This window comes from Pristiophorus japonicus, chromosome 1 (assembly GCF_044704955.1).
Source record: "Pristiophorus japonicus isolate sPriJap1 chromosome 1, sPriJap1.hap1, whole genome shotgun sequence".
Lineage (NCBI taxonomy): Eukaryota > Metazoa > Chordata > Chondrichthyes > Pristiophoridae > Pristiophorus > Pristiophorus japonicus.
This window is the reverse complement of record NC_091977.1, coordinates 89,516,315-89,538,507: the sequence shown is the minus strand read 5'-3', so window position 1 is coordinate 89,538,507 and position 22,193 is coordinate 89,516,315. Positions and strand designations below refer to the sequence as shown.

The window sequence follows — 22,193 nt, the reverse complement described above, 5'->3', positions numbered from 1 at the left end:
CAAAACCTGTCCCTTTTTCATTTCAGATACCTAAGAACTGGAACCTTCCCATTCAGTGGAAGAAGAGGAAGAAGGAAATGAAGAAGAAGAGACACTATCATTCAATCTTACACCCGCAGCCACCAGCTCAGAGACTGATGCTGCACATATTTTAGAGGCTAGGATAGAGGGAGGATCTGCATGTGGTGGGACACCGGCACAAGTGCGCAGCAGCCATGATGGTGGGAAAGGGTAGCGCAGGTTCCAGCTCACCAGAGGGCAAAGTCGCATACTAGTTTTGCTGCAGAGGACTCAGATGGGGACTTTGATGGCCCAGGCTACAAAAGGCTGAATCACTTGTTGCACTGGAAAGCCTGCCAGAAAGTCTGCATTTCATATCAAGGAGCATGGAGGAGTCCAGCACCAACTTGGAACAGTGCTTTGTATAGAGCTCGGAGCCCATCCTTTCCAACATGGTCACCTCCATCAGCACATCTATGGAACCTACCATGATGCAATATCTGATGGTCGATGTCACAGCTTGCACTGCAGCATAAACAGCTTCCATCAAATGTCTGAGTGCTATAGCAGAAGCTCAGACTGCTGCATTGCAAGCTCAGACTGCTGCCATCATGGCCCTGGATACCAGTGTTTGAAGGGGCTTCCAGGGCAATACTGCAGTCCAGCAATCAGTTCTCCAAAAAATCAGGAGGCGCTGCCTTGGCTCCATAGAACACAAACCTGATGTCCTCTCCCAGGATGACAGTATTCTTGCTCCCATCCCTGCCAATGCCCTTGCTAATGCCTGGCAGGCAGCCAGCCAGCCCAGACTGCATTGTTTTTGACTATGATCAAACGGATTGCTTTGTCCTCCTGGGTGTTGTCGAACTTCTTAAGTGTTGTTGCATCTGTATTCCATCACACTCCTGACTTATCCCAAAAAATGGGCGCAATGGGGTCCAATTTTGCCAAAATTCTTTTTCCAAAACCTTTTCACATGTCAGGCTGACTGAAGTTACTGTTATACTTGAGCAGGCGAAGGAAGTACACAGATAGGAACTATGAATGTGAAGTGCAAACTCTACTTTTCTCGTGTGTTTCTAGAAGCAAAGCACTCTTGTCTCTGAATTGTCTAGAGACTTGAGCACAAAGCTAGGCTGGGGTTTCAGTCCAATACTAAGTGAGTGTTGCATTAACAGAGGTGCTGTCTTTCGGATGGGACACTAAACGAAGGCCCTGTTTGCCCTCTCAGGTGGACACAAAAGATCCCACAGCACTATTTGAAGGGCCTTGGGATATCCTGAGGATATGAAAGGTGTGATAGAAATGGAAAGTTCTTTCTCTCTTCCTTAGTATATTTTACAAAATAAACTTCAACATCCATAAATGTCATTTTGAAATCCTTGTCCTTCTATAGAAATCACCTCACCTCATGCTGAAAATACCAAATATTTTACAGACTTACATATAACAAGATCACAGCCTACTAGTCAGAGACTCTGGGGATCTCTGTAATGACTTAGATATATTAGTTTATTTTAATACCTGTATTATATGACTTTGAAGCTGATCTGTAGTTTCACAGAGTTAATGCAGGACCAGCTATTAAAAGTTTCAAGAAATCACAGTGAAAGTCTGCTGTCTAGCCTTAACAACTTCCAAGCGAGTCCCAGGGGCCTACTTACTTAAGGTGCTAGAAAACTTCAGTTGAACTGTGAGTCATGTAACTCTGTACAATACAGCTCAGACATGTTCTCCAACACTTTACACCCTTTCATTCATTTTCTTAAAACATTCATGCATTGTAAGAAAACCAAAATGTTATTTTCCATTATCCAACTGTTGAGACAACTGGCAAGAACCTTTTTCTTATTAATACAACAGGATCCTGACGAGGTAAGTCCCTACCTTAGCGCAGACTTTAATGAAAAAATGGCAACTCCCTCGCTTTCGCCCGCTTCCGGCGCGGGACATGCCTGCCGCCATTTTGGAGAAGTTGATAGCGCTGCCATTGCCAGAGCTCGCCTCTCCAATGCAAATATGCAGATCGTGACGTCAACCGGCATGCATTACCTGATTTGACGCATGACTGCGATTTTGGACGTCGTCACATGCCGTAACACCCTCTCCTAAACACGCACGGAAGAACTTGTGTGCAGCAGTACTGCAGAGACGCTGTCAGTGCTTCTTAAAGGGACACACACATCTTTCAGGTAAGTTTTGATTTCAGCTTTTGGAGTGTTTTTGTTTTATACAGGTTGAACCTCTCTAATCAGACACCCTCGGGACCTGACCGGTGCTGAAACAGAGAATTTTCTGAATCACAGGAGGTCAGTGCTGGTGATTGCTGAGTGAGGAAGAAGAGGAGGGGAATGTTGGTGATAGATTGGTTATTTTTCTGTCTGTCTCAGGTCTGATGCCGCTTCACTGCGCTGTCAAGTCCCACAATTCCACAATGAGGAAGCAGAGTGAGATGCTGAGTGTCACGGGAGCCCAGGCCCAGGAAAGCGGCGGTTCCGCCACGGATGTCGATACGCGGATGTTTCCGGACCAGAGGGTCCTGGACCTGAGAGGTTCAACTCTGTATTTTATTGAAGTAGTGGCTTGGTGCAATACATTAAAAAAGTTGTTAAAATGTGCAGGGAATACTGCTGGACACTAGCATGGCTTTGGAAGGCCTCTGAGAAGACCACTCAGAGGGGGCTATTGGAGATGAAGCTGAGGCGGTAAAGGGGACACGATGGCCGCAGAGGGAAGAGGAAGAAGCAGAAGAGAAAGACGCAGAAAAGGAAGAAGCAGAAGAGGAGTAAGCGGAAGAAAGGTTGCAACCCAGACAGCTCCTTTCTGGTCGGGATATCCGGGATCGAATCATCCACCTACAGTACCAGCGACCACAGCCCCAATTCTCCTTTCAGCATTTGTCCATCGCCTTACCCTCCCTTTGTTACTGACCATCACAGCATCCTCTTGGCTACAATGCTGACATAAAAGCCACCACAAAGTAAACTTTCCAATCCAACTTTATCCATGTATGTATCCAATATTACATCAAAAAACCACTCTTGTGCATTCCCTAGTGACTGTCTTGCTTGTGCCTTTACCTATCCTACTGATGTCGTGCAGTGCTACCCCAGTGGCTGCAGCTTGCTGCTGGAAAGCTGCTGACTTTCAATGGGGGACACGGCAGATGCCCTTGCAGGACGACCGAGGAGTTGGTGGCTGTGAGTGTGAAATCAAGTGACACGGTCTTCTTTTTCAGTGTTTTCTTCTTCTTTAGTGCCGCCTTCTTCTTCGTCATCATCTTCTTCTTCCTCTCTCTCTCTCTCTCTCTCTCCCTCTTCTTGGTCAACCACTGGCTAAACAGGCCGTATTTCTTGGATGTCCAAAATAAGGAAATCACAAGGGCAGGGTTGTGGTGAGGGGAGGGCAAGAAAGCAAGAATTGCATCCTTACACCATGCACAGCATGTACATTAGATTATACTGTGGGATGAGGGGGAAATGGGATGTGAGAAGAAGGATAATGTATGAGGATACCAACATCTTGTATTCTTTCAGCCTCGCCACTGGCCAAGGAGTCAGCCATAACTCTGCCAAGAATAGCAAGCACCTTCTCTTCCAATGGGGTGAAGTGAAGCTAGGAATGTGAGGTGTGCCTCATGTTTGGTAGAGATTGTTGGTAAGTGAGTGATGTGGGGGGTGGGGAGGTCATGCTTTGAAGAGTGTGTGAGGCTAGCGGTGCAGTTGGTAGGAGATGGCTTTTGAAGATGCATTCACTGACCTTGACCACTCGTCTGAAGTCATGAAACTTCTTGGGGCACTGGAGCCAGGTCATGGGGGCAACACTGCTGGCTGTGACCACCTCGGCGATTTGCTCCCACATCCTTCTTTCTGGAGGGCCGCCTGGCCCCCTGTGGGTAGAAGACCAAAATAACTTGCTTCCTGTGATTTTTTTTTTTAACGGACATAAGCAAATCTTGCCCCGTGGTGCCACCACCATTTTTCAGGCCTTATCGAACTTCTGGGCCCCTACATTTCTAGACTAGCACCAATAGAAATGATGGCCCTGAATTTTCTATGGCAGCAATCGATGCAGTTAGATCAGGATTGCAATGATTGGTGTCCTCCAGTGTTAATTCCACAAAGTCAATGAGAGGGTACCTAATTTTCATGGAGAAGGTAGGCACAAATGCCACTATGGGCACATCTCAACAGCTGCATGTAGGCTGAAAATGTTGCACCTGCCCACTAGTGGGAGAAGGGAAGCCCCACGTGTAAGGAGGCTAAACTGAATTTTTTTTTTTTTTAAAAGAGCATTTTTCTTCAGCGATCCAGGTCGCCATCCTATGGACTCCATATTCACCCCTCGAGATGCCTCAACTCACTTGACCTAGCAGCTTACACAGGTCCCGACTGAGTTAAACTCTCCGTATAAGGAGTTCCAGTTCTGGCTCCTCCCCAGACGATATTTGCCTTGTAAGGAACAGGTGGAGGTTCTGGTCCTTAAAAGGCAAGTCAGAAACTCAGAGAAAGGACAGAGACCTAACTAAATCCATGAGGAATTTTGGCTCCAATCATACCGAAATGGTATCATAGAAAAATGGTAAGCTTAAAACAGAAAGTTGAAAATCACCATCATGTGCTTTTATTTACAGCTAATTAAAGAAAACAATTAGGGCCTTGAAACTATGCTGTGGGATAATGACGTCAAGCCAGTGGGTGAAATTCGGGTGAGCATGGCAGGAGGGCACAACAAGGAACCTGCGGCATCTGTTCCAGGAGGTAATTGGGGGTGGCGGGATGGGGGAGGGTCTGAGGCGATTGTGGGAAGCCCAAGGATTCCTTGTAGGGCCAGGAGGGGCAAAGAGGATTTATATTTTAGGCCTAGAAATTGGCCTCTTTTGCACCCCCAGTTATCTCCTCCGGGGGGCGATAATTGGTTGTAATTTACCAAAATTCCCTGGATTCTGGGGAGGTTCCAGCAGATTGGAAAACTGCAAATGTAGCCCCTATTTAAAAAAGGAGGCAGACAAAAAGCAGGAAACTATAGACCTTTTAGCCTAACATCTGTGGTTGGGATGTCCATTTTTAAAGAAGCAGTAGTAGGACATTTGGAAAGGCATAATTCGGTCAGGTAGAGTCAGCATGGATTTATGAAGAGGAAGTCATGTTTGACAAATTTGCTGGAGTTCTTTGAAGATATAACGGACAGGGTAGATAAAGGGGAACCAGTGGATGTGGTGTATTTGGACCTCCATAAGGCATTTGACAAGGTGCCACATAAAAGGTTACTGCACAAGATAAAAGTTCATGGGGTTGGGAGTAATATATTAGCATGGATAGAGGACTGGCTAACTCCCAACCCTGTGAACTTTTATCTTGTGCAATAACCTTTTATGTGGCACCTTATCAAATGCCTTCTGGAAATCCAAATACACTACATTCACTGGTTCCCCCTTATCCACCCTGCTTGGTACATTCTCAAGGAACTCCAACAAATTTGTCAAACATGATTTCCCTTTCATAAAACCATGCAGACTCTGCCTGATTGAATTATGCTTTTCCAAATGTCCTGCTACTGCTTCCTTAATAATGGACTCCAACATTTTCCCAATGGCAGATGTTAGGCTAACTTGTCTATAGTTTTCTACTTTTGTACACAAGGTGCTGGATTTTCAGTTGCCTGACGCCTCAGTTAGCGGCCAGTTAATGGGAACGTAAGAGTTTACCGACCGGGAGCACAACTGTTAGTGCCCTGACCGAAAATTCATTAGAGGCTCACAGGGGCCACAAACCAGTAGTGCCTAGCTGCTGACGATCAGTGTGATCCTGACCTCAGTCCTGATGCAATGCCCCGTTTGCTCCCCAGTTGGTAAATTTGGTGCAGCCACCTTATTTAGCGGCCGCCAAGAATAATGTCTGGAAAAACAGTCGGTACAGGCTTGCAGACTCATTAACTGATGACTATTTAAAGGGAAGAGGAAGCGCTTCCCTCGGAGGTTACAGTCAGTGCAATGTTTACACACAGCACAGTGCGTGTGCCTCTGAGTTTGACATAACAGTGCAGTTTGAAAACACGTGATTTTGAAAACTTTAATGGGTGCATTACTATGCCACGCCTTTACAACTCAGCTTTTCCCGGGATCTGATTCAGAGTTTCGCGCATGTGCAATGAGTCCATAAAATTTACCAACCAAACTTTCGTTATGGCACCCCCCCCGCCCCCCGCAGATCTGGTGTGCAATGGCTGATTTATCGCCCCCGTCAGCTCTTTGACCGATTCCGATGAATTTCTGGGCTGGAGGCGCAAACATTTTCAAGGCACTAAAAGTACCACCCCTCCTGGGTTACCGCTCCAAATGAGGTGCGACCGAATTTCCACCCCTATGAATTAAAGGGCTTTACTTCTGAATTATATCAATTGATTGGAAATTCTGACTAGTGGTAGAAAAGATTCCACCAAATGCATCAACAAGTGTACAGATGATCTGAGAATAACCAAAAATCGATCAAACATCTAAGGATCAATCTGTGATTGTGGTCCTAGCCTGCAGTTGTCTACTATGCCATAAGCATGAACTCTACACATGAGCAACCTTACTAGGTTCCTCCATCCAGCCTAAAGGGATGGAAAATGACATCATTGATAACGATGACTGCCAAAGACTCACTATAAGAGGCAGCAATTCATTTAACGAAGAGAGGCCCAAAGCCAAAATGCTGGAAGGTTCCAAATAAGTAACTCCACTACACACCATTCTCTGCAGGTATTCTCTGCATCCAAGTGCATTGTGCCAGCAGGAAAGTCAAGCACACCCAACTTCTAATCATACTACAAAATGATCTGGTGTTGCATGTTAAAAAGCTTTTATTTGGTGAATCCTATCTCGTCAGAAGGAATCAGTTTGGGTTGTTGCTTCTATAATATGGCTGTCAGCAGCTTTGGCAAGATTTTACAATTTACATCTTTAAAGGAAATTAGGGAGTCATTGGAACTTCCTCATGCACTTCTAGTTACTTTAACGTTATAAAACTACAGTCAGCAGCAAAAGAACACTTCTCTCACCAATTGCTACACTTTGAAATATAAACTGCCTGAATTACCTTGTACCTTGTTCTGATGGCAGTGGTGCCTCAATGTTTCATGGGTGTTGGGAGCTGCCGTCAGATTCGGGAATGAGGGAGCATCAGGAGATAGGTTAATGCCACTCTCCTGAAACTGGCACAGCAACATAAAAGCACCTTCTTCCTCGTTTGGGAACTAGCTGAGGCTGTGGACACATTTACCACCCGCCTCTCAAATACCATGTCAGTCCAAGCATAGGCTGACGCTCCGCATAAAATTCCACAGGGAGCACATCTAATCTTGAGGATTTGCCTAAAGGCATAATTAATATCACTTGTGTAATCCCCCTTCAGTGACAGGTTTATCCAGCTCTCAACATTCTTTTCCATTTGATGATAGGGGATTTAGTTTGTCTAGGAAACTATCTATATCCTCATTAGTTGGATTACACAAGGTTGAATAAAACTTTACAAACTCTAATCTTTTTTTTGATGACACAAATTATTGCCGCTACTTTGTTCTTATGGGCCAAATGGGCCATTAGTTTCACTGCCTGTCTCCTCCTTCAGAATATCGTACTTCAAATTTAAATATGAGAAATTCAATCTTGTTCGTAACTAATGTATGGAACTGGTACTTTTGGGAGGTCAGTTATTTAACTATTTCTGGATGGATGGTGGAAGAACTAGAGTAATGTAAATATCATGGCCTAGAAATTTCACAGCACTGCAAACCATTTTTCAGACACAAAATGGACACCTAAGTATCCAATATGGCTTATGGGACCTGCTCATTCATTACGTGCCAGAATTGTGCTATCCGCCATATTTATAAAGGCATAAAAAGAGGCATGTAAGGCCTACGCCTGAAACCTCCCAAAATTGGGCTGCCTTGAACGTAGCAGGAAAATGTGGTTTATGTGCAACCTAATCCACAGTCCTTAAAGGGCCCACTGAAGACCGCCTATTAAAAGGTAAATTTGTTGAAAATTATTTATCTGAATGTGGAGCTCGGAAATGCAGGAGTGCTCCAACCTACTCTACTGCCCTGCCGAAGACATTTATAGGTCCTCACTCAGCCCCTTCCCAATCATCTCACTTCTTCTTCAGATCATATCCCCCTCCCTCGTGATCACTCCCCCTTCCCTCCCACTCGTTTCTAACCGTCCCAGGTCCTACCTTCGGGCTGCTGCCGACAACGCAGCAGACCGCAATCCAATGTCGATTCACCGGCAAGCTTCTTGTGGATGCCCAGCAGTCATCCACAGCTCTTATTTAAAAGAGGTTCAAGGGCAAAGATCAGGTGGGCCTTGGGCCTATTGGTTCCGATGCAGGGATTGTTTCCTGCGGCCAGTTCGCACCAGCAGACTGGCATGAACTAATTTCTAGGCTGCAGTGTTTGCTTACCACAAATTGATTTATTGCTAACCATATAAAACAGTGCCAAAACAGAGATAAAATTGTGCTCATTCAGCATCAAGTATTGTAGAAAGCAATGGGGTTGATTTTGAGCGATAGTGTAAAATGAGTGATAGTGAATCGGCAACCCACTTTACATCTCTCCCAATTTTGAAGTCAATGTAAATAAAAATCGATGTTAACCGAGCTGCCGATTCGCTAGCACTCATTTTACAGCAACGCACAAAGTCAAAATCTACCCTGATGAGTCTAGTTTTTCTTTCTCGAAGCATTATAAGATAAAACTACAAGCTTCAGTTATATTTAGAAGTTGTTTAATCTGCTGTCGCTCTTATAATCTGCATTTAAAGCTACACCACACAACTACTGACATGGATAAACAATTCTTTATTAGTTTAAATAAAAATGGGTCAGGCAGTGTAGTTCAGGGTGGTTACACATGAATGCTAATTACACAAATGAACAGTTCAGATTAGGGTCAACAGATAAAGACGTTTAGAAATCTGTGTAACTAAATGAGATGTTCCCAATATGAGCGACAAAATAGTCACCCTTTCCATTTAGTTGTAATCCAAAAATTCCTCTTGCTAATCAGAAAGCAATCAACAGAGCAGTACTGGTATAATATATATCATTGCTTTTCTTGATATATATTAATGATTGGATGTGGGTGTATAGGGCACAATTTCAAAATTTGCAGATGACACAAAACTTGCAAGTATAGTGAACAGTGAGGAGGATAGTGGTAGACTTCAAGAGGACCTAAACAGGCTGGTGGAATGGGCAGAGACGTGGCAGATGAAATTGAATGCAGAAAAGTGTGAAGTGATTCTTTCAACCAAAATGTATGAGGAGAAGAAATATAAACTTATGGGTACAATCCTACAGGGGGTGCATGAACAGAGAGACCCAGGTGCACAAATTGTTGAAGGTGGCAGGGGCAGGTTGAGAAAGCAGTTAAAAAAGCATATGGAATCCTGGGCTTCATAAATAGAGGCGTGGACATTATGATGAACCTGTATAAAACACTGGTTCGGCCTCAACAAGAGTATTGTGTCCAATTCTGGGCACTGCACTTTAGGAAGGATGTGAAGGCCTAAGAGAGGGTGCAGAAAAGATTTATGAGAATGATTTCAGGAATGAGGGACTTCATTTACATGGATAGACTGAAGAAGCTGGGGTTATTCTCCCTGGAGCAGAGAAGATTGAGAGGAGATTTGACAGAGGTATTCAAAATCATGAGGGGTCTGGACAGAATAGAGAGACTGTTCCCATTAGCAGAAGGGACACAGATTTAAAGGTGATTGGCAAAAGAACCAAAGATGACATAAGAAAAAACTTTTTTACACAGCGAGTGGTTAGGATCTGGAATGCACTGCCTGAAAGGGTGGTGGAGGCAGACTCAATCACAGCTTTCAAAATGGAGTTGGATAAGTACCTGAAAGAAAAAAAAATTGCAGGGCTACGGGGAAAGAGCGGAGGAGTGGGACTAGCTGAGGTGCTCTTACAGAGAGCAAGCATGGGCTCGATGGCCGATTGGCCTTCTTCCATGCCATAACCATTCTATGATTCTATGGTACTGACAATTGTAGTTTGTAGTCATATCTTCCATCACATGCAGAGACCTGATTGTGAGCTACAAACAGACATATGTGATTAGCTTTCTTGAATTCTGGAGGTTGATATTTTAACATTGCATTAATTTGAATCAATTAGCAGCAGGGTTATTTGACATTCATTCAATGGCTCATAGTCATGATGAAATGCATCACAAAGGTTTCAACCCAGCATATATCATTGTAAATTATACTATTGTATTATTTATGACATTTCTTTTGTTTCTTTTTAGTTTCAACACTATGGGCCCAAGTTTCCACATGATTTGCGCCTGATTTTTAGGAGCAACTGGTGGAGAACGGACTATCTTAGAAATCGCAATTCTCCACATTTTTTTTTCTGCAGTTCTAGTGAGGTAGAACAGTTCTACTTTAGAACAGAATTTTTTCTTCAAAAGGGGGCGTGTCCGGCCACTGACGCCTGATTTCAAAGTTTCCACAGTGAAAACGTACTCCAAACTAAAGTAGAATGGAGCAAGTGAAGATTTTTGTAGAACTGAAGAAACCTGTTCTACACATTAAAAAATCAGGCGCAGGTTACAAATTAGGCGTCCAGAACGAGGTGGGGGGAGGGAGGGAACTCATTAAATTCTACAATCAATCCTTATTTATACTTCTACAAATATTATACAAATAAATCCAACCTGAATAAACATTTATAAGCAAAGAAAAGATTAAATAAACCATCTTCCTACCTGTGTGAAAGTGCTTCAGCCATCGTTCGAAGGAAACCGCCGTTTGTTGCCGCGCAGGGGAGGGAGGGGAAGGAGACAGCGGCTTGTTGCCGTGCAGGGAAGGGAGGGGAAGGAGACAGCGGCTTGTTGCCGCGCAGGGGAGGGAGGGGAAGGAGACAGCGGCTTGTTGCCGCGCAGGGAGGGGAGGGAGGGGAAGGAGACAGCAGCTTGTTGCCGCGCAGGGGAGGGAGGGGAAGGAGACAGCGGCTTGTTGCCGTGGAGGGAGGGGAGGGAGGGGAAGGAGACAGCGGCTTGTTGCCGCGCAGGGGAGGGAGGGGAAGGAGACAGCGGCTTGTTGCCGTGCACGGGAGGGAGGGGAAGGAGACAGCGGCTTGTTGCCGCGCAGGGGAGGGAGGGGAAGGAGACAGCGGCTTGTTGCCGCGCAGGGAGGGGAGGGAGGGGAAGGAGACAGCGGCTTGTTGCCGCGCAGAGGAGGGAGGGGAAGGAGACAGCGGCTTGTTGCCGCGGAGGGAAAGGAGGGGAAATAGACAGTGATACGGGAAGCCTCAGTGCTGATGTGCTGATGGCAATGTGGTTTTATTAAAACATTTTCAAAAATTAAACAGCTACAAAGAACTACAAAAATGGGCGAGTGCCAATGTTTTTTTTCACACTGAGCATGCGTGAACGCTCCAACGCGCACGCGCAGCGTTGCCGGCAGGAAAAAAAACTAATTTAAATAGTACCCGCCCCCTCCAACTTACAAAATCGGCGCAAGTGTAGGCTTCGCCCCCCTGGGCGCCGTGCCAAACAGACAAGGAGCTGCAGAGCACTCGAGAATAGCGCGTTTTTTTTTCTGGCACCGTTTTAAGCGCGAAAAATGGGTGCCCAGCTCGGAGGGGCGCCCGTTTTTTATCCTGTGGAAACTTGGGCCCTATGAGTTGATCTATTATCCTCTGCTTTACATTGCAATAACTAATCTTTCTGCCCTAGTCGTACATATGCAGCTTTTCAAAGCAAACTCAGGTCATCAGTTTATATTCAGCTTCAACCAACTATCAAATCAAGCCCAATAAGGAAATGTTACAGCTATGCAATGATCTTCTGAAATCTAGGGTACTTATAATTTTCTCTCTGTTACACAAGGTAAGTGGGAATGTCACACAGCATTCTCCATCAAGGAAAATTTATAATGCACATGGATAATCTTTGGAATACAGCCATGTTTTTCATTTGATTTACATGCTGTGGCTGAAAACATACTTTGTCATACAGGAAATATTCCTCTATGACTTTGGCCAATTCTTACAAAAAAAACAATTAAAACTTGGCTCAATTAAAACAACCATTCCAATTAAAATAGCCATCTCTAGTGGATCATACAGACTCCTGTTCCCAGTTATATCCTTGTATGTGAGTTTAGGCTGTGTGTTTTTCACTACTAATAATTCTAGATCAGAATAAAGTTACCTTTGGCAAAATGCCAAGCAACAATGTGCAAAGATTTCATCTGCACAGTAAATGTAGCAAACCTATTCTTCATAAACATAGTTACATTTTGGCTACACCTAGCATACAGCAGAAATCTTCTCCCTGTGTATTAAGCATTTTGCAATTTATGCAACAGCAATTTCACAAACTCAAAGATTAAATTTAAAACTGCACCATGTGTCTATTAAATTTTCATCAGTGACATATTTATGCTTACCAACAGTGTCACAGGGCTCATCTTTCTGTACACAGAAATCCTTCCTAGAAAAGAGAAGAAAGTGAAAAAATATATACATAGTGAATAGCTATCAGGAAAAGTATCAATAATTGCTTCGAGGATTCGTTGCGATTCTAATTATTGCAATCAAACACACTATCATTTACCCACCGTTGTGACAATTATGCACGCATCATGCAGGAAGCCATGCTTCTATCTGTGTTAGTGACATGTTAAATAAATTTAGTAGGCATATAGGAAAGGGAGTAGGCCAATCAGCCTCTTAAGACTGTTCTGCCATTCTATTAGGTCATGGCTGATCTTAAGCTTAACCCCATCCTTTTTCCAAACCCTTGATACCCTTACTTAACAAAAATCTATTTTTTTTTAAATTCATTCATGGACTGTGGGCATCACTGGCAAGGCCATATTTATTGCCCGCCCCTAATTGTCTTTGAGAAGATTATGGTGAACCGCCTTCTTGATGAACTGCTGCAGTCCATGAGGGTAGGTACTCCCACAGAGCTATTAGGGAGGGAGTTCCAGGATTTTCAAGGATGAAGGAACGGTGATTTATTTCCAAGTCAGGATGATGTGTGACTTGGAGGGGAACTTGGAGGTGGTGGTGTTCTCATACTGCCAGGTGGTAGAGGCCATCGGTTTGGGAGACGCTGTCGAAGAAGCATTGGCGAATTGCTGCAGTACATCTTATTCTGAGACTATGCCCCCTAATTTTAGTTTCCCCTACGAGTGGAAATATCCTTTCTACATCCATCTTGTCAAGCCCCTACATTATCTTATATGTTTCGATAAAATCAACTCTCATTCTTCTGAATTCCAATGAGTACAGGCCTAACCTACTCAACACCTATCTTCATAAGTCAACCCCCTCATCTTCGGAATCAACCTAGTAACCTTCTCTGAACAGCCTCCAATGCAAGTATACCCTTCCTTAAATATGCAGTACTCTAGGTGTGGCCTCACCAATACCCTGTACAGATATAGCAGGACTTGTCTACTTTTTACTCCATCCCACTTGCAATAAAAACCAACATTTCATTTGCCTTCTTCATTACGTGCTGTACCTGCATAGTAACTTTTTGTGTTTCATGTACAAGGACCCCAGGTCCCTCTGTACTGCAGCACTTTGCAATTTTTCTCCATTTAAATTATAATTTGCTTTTCTAATTTTTCTGCCAAAATGGCAAAGCTGGTCACATTTTCCCACATTACAGACCATTACAAATTTTTGCCCACTCACTTAGCCTGTCTATATCGCTTTGCAGATTTTTTGTGTCCTCCTCACAATTTGCTGTCCCACTCATCTTTGAATCATCAGCAAACTTGGCTACATTACACACGGTCCCCTCATTAATATAGATTGTAAATAGTTGAGGCAAGCCCCAGCTCCGATCCCTGCGGCAACCCACTAGTTATTGTTTGCCCACCAGAACATGACCCATTTATCCTGACTCTCTGTTTTCTGTTAGTTACCCAATCCTCTATCCATGCTAATATATTACCCCCAACCCTGTGAACTTTTATCTTGTGCAGTAATCTTTTATGTGGCACCATATCGAATGTCTTCTGGAAATCCAAATACACCACATCCACTGATTCCCCCTTATCCACTCTGCTCGTTACATCCTCAAAGAACTCCAGCAAATTTGTCAAACATGATTTCCCTTTCATAAAACCATGCTGACTCTGCTTGATTGAATTATGCTTTTCCAAATTTCCTGCTACTGTTTCCTTAATAATGGACGCCAGCATTTTCCCAATGACAGATGTTAGGCTAACTGGTCTATAGTTTCCAGCTTTCTCTCTGCCTCCTTTTTTAAACAGGGAAGTTACATTTGCGATTTTCCAATCCGCTGGGACCTCCCCAGAATCCAGGGAATTTTGGTAGATTACAACCAATGCATCCACTATCTCTGCTGCCACTTCTTTTAAGACCCTAGTGTTAAGTATGGAAGAACTCCACAAGACTGAGTACTGTGGGCTAAAACTGATGTGACCTTAGTCTCTTTAATACAACTCCAGAGTGCCTAAGCAGCATGGCAGACAACCTTTTATACTCTCGTGCATGAGGTGTGCAGGTGACCCTTGGGCCTCCAACAGTTGCGCCCTCTGGTGGCAAGTCTTACACAGTTACAATGTTTACATACATAATATTCCTCCCCAAGTCTTTGATACAAATTATTTACAAGTTGAGACGATCCAGGGCCCTATGTTCCCTGATTGATCGTCTGAGTTCAAAGTCTGGCATGGGTGAGTTGATCGGACCATTGGTGCACTGCGGCGTGGCTGGTCTGACAGGACTGTTGGGAATGGTGGGTTCATCCTCTTGATTGACAGCGAGGTCGATTGCTGGTTGGGTGTGTTTTGGTGGATCAATGATGGTGATGACCTCTTCAAGTTGTTCCTGGTTTTCGGTGAACCGCAGTTTGGTCTGATCCAAATACTTTCTGCATGTTTGTCCATTCAATAGTTTGACTATAAACTCTCTATTCCCCTCCTTGGCCAAGACTGTATCAACGACCCATTTAAGACCATGACCGTAATTAAGGACAGACACAGGGTCATTATCAATGTCATGCGATACAGCCGCGCAATCGTGGTACATGTTTTGCCGGTGATGCCGGGTTTCCAAATGATCATTTAGATCCGGGTGGACTAGAAAGAACCTGGTTGAATTCTGAGCGGTGAATCACTGACAAGGACGTCGGGCAAGCCATGGGTGGCGAACATAGCCCGGAGACTTTCAATGGTGTCAGTGGATGTGCTGGATGACATGATTACGCATTCAATCCATTTAGAGTAAGCGGCCATTACAATTAAAAACATCTTTGAGAAAGGGGCCAGCAAAATCTACATAGAACCTGGACCACGGTTTGGAGGGCCGTGACCACAGACTCAATGGAACCTCCCTTGGTGCATTGCTCAGTTGTGAACATGTGTTGCACTGGTGTACGCATGACTCTAAATCCAATTCAATGCCGGGCCACTAAACATGTGACCTGGCTATAGCCTTCATCCTGACTATGCCTGGGTGGGTATTGTGTAGGTCACATATGAACATTTCCCTGCCTTTTTTTTGGTAAAAACACATGATTACCCCATAAGAGACAATCCGACTGGATGGACATTTCATCTTTGCGTCGGTGAAACAGTTTTAATTTCATCTTGCATTTCCCCAGGAATGGCCGACCTGGTCCCATTGAGGATGCAACTTTTTACAAGTGATAGCACAGGATCCTGGCTGGTCCAGCTCCTGATCTGGCGAGCAGTGACGGGTGACCCCTCGCTCTCAAAAGCATCCATGACCAGAAGCAAGTCTGCAGGCTGCGCCATTTCCACCCCGGTAGTGGGCAATGGTGGCTGACTGAGGGCATCAGCACAGTTCTCCGTGCCTGGTCTGTGGCGGATAACATAGTCATCGGCGGACAATGTTAGTGCCCATCTTTGGATACGGGACGAAGCATTGGTGTTTATACCTTTGCTTTCTGAAAACAGCGAAATGAGCAGTTTGTGGTTGGTTTCAAGCTCAAACTGAAGTCCAAATAGGTATTGGTGCATTTTCTTAACCTCATATCCACATGCTAACGCCTCTTTCTTGACTATACTGGAGGCTCTTTCAGCCTTCGACAGACATCTAGATGCGTTTACAACCGGTTGAAATTTGCCCGATACGTTGGTTTACTGTAACACACAGCCAACCCTGTACGAAGATGCATCACAAGCTAACGCTCATCATTTACACGTGTCATACAGTACAAGTAACTTATTAGAACAAAGGAGGTTTCTGGCCTTCTTAAACGCTGTCTCTTGAGATTTATCCCAAACCCAGTCATCACCCTTACATAGCAACATGTGCAATGGTTCCAGCAAAGTGCTTAACCCGGGTAGAAAGTTAACAAAATAGTTGAGGAGTCCCAGGAACGAATGCAGCTCCGTCACATTCTGTGGTCTGGGTACATTCTTGATGGCCACTGTCTTTGAGTCCGTGGGTCTGAAGCCGTCTGCTGCAATCTTTCTCCCCAAAAATTCAACCTCTGGCACCAGGAAAACACGCTTGGAGCATTTCAGCCTGAGTCCCAATCTATCTAGTCAACTTACAACCTCTTCCAGGTGTGCAGGTGTTCAGTGGTGTCACGACCGATGATCAGGATGTCGTCTTGAAACACAACTGTGCACGGAACCAATTTCAGCAGACTCTCCATGTTCCTCTGGAAGATGGCAGCAGCTGAGCGAATTCCAAAAGGGCACCTGTGGTATATAAATAGTCCTTTGTGCATGTTGATGCACGTCAATCTTTTCGAAGATTCAGCCAGCTCCTGTGTCATGTAGGCGGAGATTAGATGCAACTTGGTGAACGACTTCCCCCCCGCTAACGTTGGAAACAGGTCATCTGCCTTGGGAAGTGGATACTGGTCTTGTAACGAGACTCGGTTGATTCTTACCTTGTAGTCTCCACAGATTCTGACTGTGCTATTGCTTTTCAACACCAGAACAATCGGATTGACCCACTCGTTGAACTCGACTGGCGATATGATTCCCTCTTGTTGAAGTCTGTCCAGTTCGATCTCGACTTTCTCCCTCATCATATATGGACCCGCTCGAGCCTTGTGATGAATGGGCCTTGCATCAGGGACGAGATGGATCTGCACCTTGACGCCTGTTTAGTTGCCGATGCCTGGTTCAAATAGTGACGGAAACTTGCTCAGCACTTGGGCGCACGAGGCATCATCCACTGAAGATAGTGCTTTGATGTCGTCCTAGTTCCATCGAATCTTTCCCAGCCAGCTTCTGTTGAATAGTGTTGGGCCATCGCCTGGTACAATCCACAGTGATAAATCATGGACAACTCCATCGTAACGATACCAGTCATTGGCAGTGCGGCAGTTAAGGTATGAGCTCTTTGGTGTAGGTGCGCAGCTTTGTCTGAATCGGGCTCAGTTTGGGCCTTTGTACCTTGTTGCCCCACAGTTTCTCAAAAGCCTTCTGGCTCGTAATTGACTGACTTGCCCCCGTGTCCAACTCCATTGATACCGCAATACCATTCAATTTGACTTCCAGCATGATAGGAGGGCTCTTGCTGGTGAAGGTATGTACCCCATACACCTCTTCCTCGGGTTGAGTTGCCTCTCTTGTTTGTTCTGCGTGATCCGCATCGGATCGATCATCCTCTGCCGACTCTGCCACGTGGTGAGACGCAGCACTCTTGCACATTCGGTGGAGATGCCCCATTGTTTCGCAGCCTTTGCACAAGTAGTGCTTGAATCGACATTGATGGGCTCGATGATTACACCCGCAGCGCCAACATGGTGCTAGTGGATTTGCATTCACGCCTGATGACGGACTCTGAGTCATCCTAGGTCTTGCAGCTGCAGACGAGTAGGCCCTGCCATATGCAGTTCTGCCTGCTAGCGACGTTATTTTATGCACAGTACTTGCCAGTGAGCTTCGATGCTGGGAAGATATCTGTCTGGTATTATCACTCATGGATATGAAGGCCTGGGCTATTGTGATGGCTTTGCTCAGGTCCAGGGATTCAGCGGAGAGCAGCTTGCGAAGAATGACCTCATGGCCGATGCCAAGCACAAAAAAGTCCCGCAGCATTTCCCCCAAAAATCCAGCAAATTCGCAAGTTCCCGCAAAGCGTCTCAGGTCGGTGACATAACTCGCCATGTCCTGGCCCTCGGATTGGTGGTGCGTGTAGAAGCGATTCCTGGCCATTAAGATGCTCTCCTTTGGCTTGAGGTGATTCCGAACCAGCGTACACAACTCTGTATATGTCTTCTCCACTGGTTTCTCCGGTGCTAGCAGATTCTTGATGAGGCCATATATTGTGGACCCACACACGGTGAGGAGAATCGCCCTGCACTTGATCACTTTATCGTCCCCATCCAGCTCGTTGGCCACGAAGTACTGGTCGAGACGCTCAACGAAGGCTTCCCAATCATCACCCTCTCCAAATCTCTCTAAAATACCAATGGCAACCATGACCGGGTGAAAGTTCGTAATCTGTTACTCGTCGCCAATTGTTAAATATGGAAGACCACCACAAGACTGAGTACTGTGAGCTAAAACTTATGTGACCTTAGTCTCTTTAATACAACTCCAGAGTGCCGAAGCAGCATGGCAGACAACCTTTTATACTCTCTTGCACGAGGTTTGCAGGTGACCCTTGGGTCTCCAACAGTTGCACCCTCTGGTGGCAAGTCTTACACAGTTACAATGTTTATATACATAACACCTAAGATGCAAGCCATTTGTTCCAGGGTATTTGTATCCCTTTAGTCCCATTATTTTACCGAGTACTACTTCTTTAGTGACAGTGATTGTGTTAAGTTCCTCTCTCCCTATAGCCTTTGATTATCCTCTACTGGGATGTTTTTAGTGTCTTCTACTGTGAAGACCTGTACAAAATATTTGTTCAAACTCTTTGCCATTTCCCTGTTCCCCATTATTAATTCCTCAGTTTCATCATTTACTTTAGCCACCCTTTTTCTTTTTATGTACCTGTAGAAACTCTTGCTAACTGTTTTTATATTTTGTGCTAGTTGAATTTCATAATCTATCTTCCCTCTCTATTATTTTTTTAGTCGCTCTTTGCTGGCTTTTAAAAGTTTCCCAATCCTCTACCTTCTCACTAATCTTGGCAATTTGTATGCCATTGTTTTCAATTTGATACCATCCTTTATTTCCTGAATTAGCCACAGATGGTTATCCCTTCTCTTAGTCTTTCCTTCTCATTGGGATATATTTTGTTGAGATTTATGAAATATCTCCTTAAATGTCTGCCGCTGCTCATCAACCGTCCCACACTTCAATCTATTTTCCCAGTCCAATTTAGCCAACTCTGCCTTCATACCTTTGTAGTCTCCTTTATTTAAGCTGAGGACACTGGTTTGAGATCCAGCTTTCTTACCCTCCAACTGAATTTGAAATTCAACCACGTTATGGTCACTCATTCCTAGAGGATCCTCTACTAGGAGATCAACTCTGGATCAGTTCCTATGGACTGGAGGGTAGCTAATGTAACACCACTTTTTAAAAAAGGAGGGAGAGAGAAAACGGGGAATTATAGCTCAACATCTGTAGTGGGGAAAATGTTGGAATCAATTATTAAAAATGAAATAGAAGCGCTTTGGAAAGAAGTGACAGGATTAGTCCAAGTCAGCATGGATTTATGAACAGGAAATCATGCTTGACAAATCATTCTAGAATTTTTTGAGGATGTAACTAGTAGCGTGGACAAGGGAGAACCAGTGGATGTGGTGCATTTGGAATTTCAAAAGGCTTTTGACAAGGTCCCACACAAGAGATTGATGTGCATAATTAAACCACATGATGTTGGGGGTAATGTATTTACGTGGATAGAGAACTGGTTGGCAGACAGGAAGCAGAGAGTCGGGATAAACGGGTCCTTTTCAGAATGGCAGGCAGTGACTAGAGGGGTGCCGCAGGGCTCAGTGCTGGGACCCCAGCTATTTACAATATACATCAATGATTTAGATGAAGGAATTGAGTGTAATATCTCCAAGTTTGCAGATGACACTAAGCTGGGTGGCGTGTGAGCTGTGAGGAAGATGCTAAGAGGCTGCAGGGTGATTTGGACAGGTTAGGTGAATGGACAAATGCATGGCAGATGCAGTATAATGTGGATAAATGTGAGGTTATCCACTTTGGTAGCAAAAACATGAAGGCAGATTATCTGAATGGCAGCAGATTAGGAAAAGGGGAGGTGCACAGAGACCTGGGTGACGTGGTACATCAGTCATTGAAGGTTGGCATGCAGGTGCAGCAGGTGGTGAAGGCGGCAATTGGCATGTTGGCCTTCATAGCTAGGGGATTTGAGTATAGGAGCAGAGAGGTCTTACTGCAGTTGTACAGGGCCTTGGTGAGGCCTCACCTGGAATACTGTGTTCAGTTTTGGTCTCCTAATCTGAGGATGGATGTTCTTGCTATTGAGGGAGTGCAGCGAAGGTTCACCAGGCTGATTCCCGGGATGGCAGGACTGACATATGAGGAGAGACTGGATCGACTGGGCCTGTATTCACTGGGGTTTAGATGAATGAGAGGTGATCTCATAGAAACATATAAAATTCTGACGGGACTGAACAGGTTAGAGGCAGGAAGAATGTTCCCGATGTTGGGGGAGTCCAGAACCAGAGGTCACAGTCTAAGGATAAGGGGTAAGCCATTTAGGACCGAGATGAGGAGAAACCTCTTCACTCAGAGTTGTTAACTTGTGGAATTCTCTACCACAGAGAGTTGTTGATGCCAGTCATTAGATATATTCAAGAGGGAGTTAGATATGGCCCTTATGGCTAAAGGGATCAATGGGTATGGAGAGAAAGCAGGAAAGGGGTACTGAGGTGAATGATCAGCCGTGAACTCATTGAATGGTGGTGCAGGCTCGAAGGGCCGAATGACCTACTCCTGCACCTATTTTCTTTGTTTCTATGTTTATTAATTCTGTCTCATTACAAAGTACCAGATCTAAGATAGTCTACTCCCTGGTGGTTTCCACAACATACTGTTCAAGGAAACTATCCCAGAAGGTTATAATCGCCCATGATTATTGCCATTCCTTTTTTACAAGCCTCCATTATTTCTTGATTTATACTGCGTCCAACAGTGTAGCTACTAAAGACAATGCCCACTAGCGACTTTTCCCCCTTATTATTCCTTGTCTCCACCCAAACTGATTCAACAACTGATTCTCATAGCCATCTTAGCCACGGGAGTGGATCACGGAGCACACGGAATCCAGGTAATGGCACGCGATTATAGATACTGCGCATGCCCTTAGAGCAGTGCCACAAAAAAGTCAATGTCGGGGCACTTAAAGACCCAGCTAAGAGAGCCCTATACAACCAGTGCCTCACAGCTAATCTGGCGTGCTTTGATGACCCGGAGATGCTGAATGCCCACAGCGCTTGGTCTGCCCTCCAGGTCTCCATAACCAGTGCCTGTGAAGAGACACTTGGTCACTACCAGAAAACACCAGGACTGGTTTGATGAAAATGATCAGGAGATCCAAGAACTAATAGATCGCAAGCGCAGAGCATTTCTGAGCCTCAAGCAACAACCCAATTCGGAAGCAGCAAAGCAACGTTACAGATGGCTCAAGGCTGAGGTCCAACAAAAAACTCACGACCTAAAGAACAGGTGGTGGATGGAGAAAGCACAGGAGATACAACAACTGGCCGACAGCCACGATATGCGAGGATTCTTCATTGAAGTCAAGGCCACCTATGGTCCAAACTCCCAAGGCCCCACCCTGCTGCTGGCCGAGAATGGGGAAACACTCATCAAGGGCACCGAGGTTGTCAGGGCCCGCTGGAAGGAGCACTTCGAAGATCTCCTCAATCGAGACTCTGCCTTTGACTCGAGTGTTCTCGACTCCATCCCTCAGCATGCGACCCACCACCACCTCAGTGAAACCCCAACGTTGCAAAGCCATAGGACAGCTTAAAAACAACAAGGCTACGGGTGCGGATGGAATCCCTGCTGAGGCATTGAAGTATGGCGGAGAGGCGCTATTGGCGCGGATACACGACCTCATCTCGCTCATTTGGAGGGAGGAGAGCATGCCGGGAGATCTCAAGAGATGCAGTGATCCTGACTGTTACATATGTAAATTTGTATATACCTTGTACAGCCACCAGAGGGCTCATCCCCTGGAGTCCCACGAAATCCCAAAATCCCTTGGGAGCACAGG

At 45.0% G+C, this 22,193-nt stretch overlaps 1 protein-coding gene across 1 annotated transcript in view; it reads right to left on the bottom strand.

Moving 5' to 3' along the window:
- LOC139227543 (A disintegrin and metalloproteinase with thrombospondin motifs 19-like) overlaps window positions 1–22,193 on the bottom strand; it is a 768,564-nt gene that overhangs the window by 691,753 nt on the left and 54,618 nt on the right. Inside the window, exon 7 of the mRNA XM_070858408.1 lies at window positions 12,461–12,504. Coding sequence (XP_070714509.1) covers window positions 12,461–12,504 — 44 coding nt within the window. The remainder of the gene's footprint in view (window positions 1–12,460; window positions 12,505–22,193) is intronic.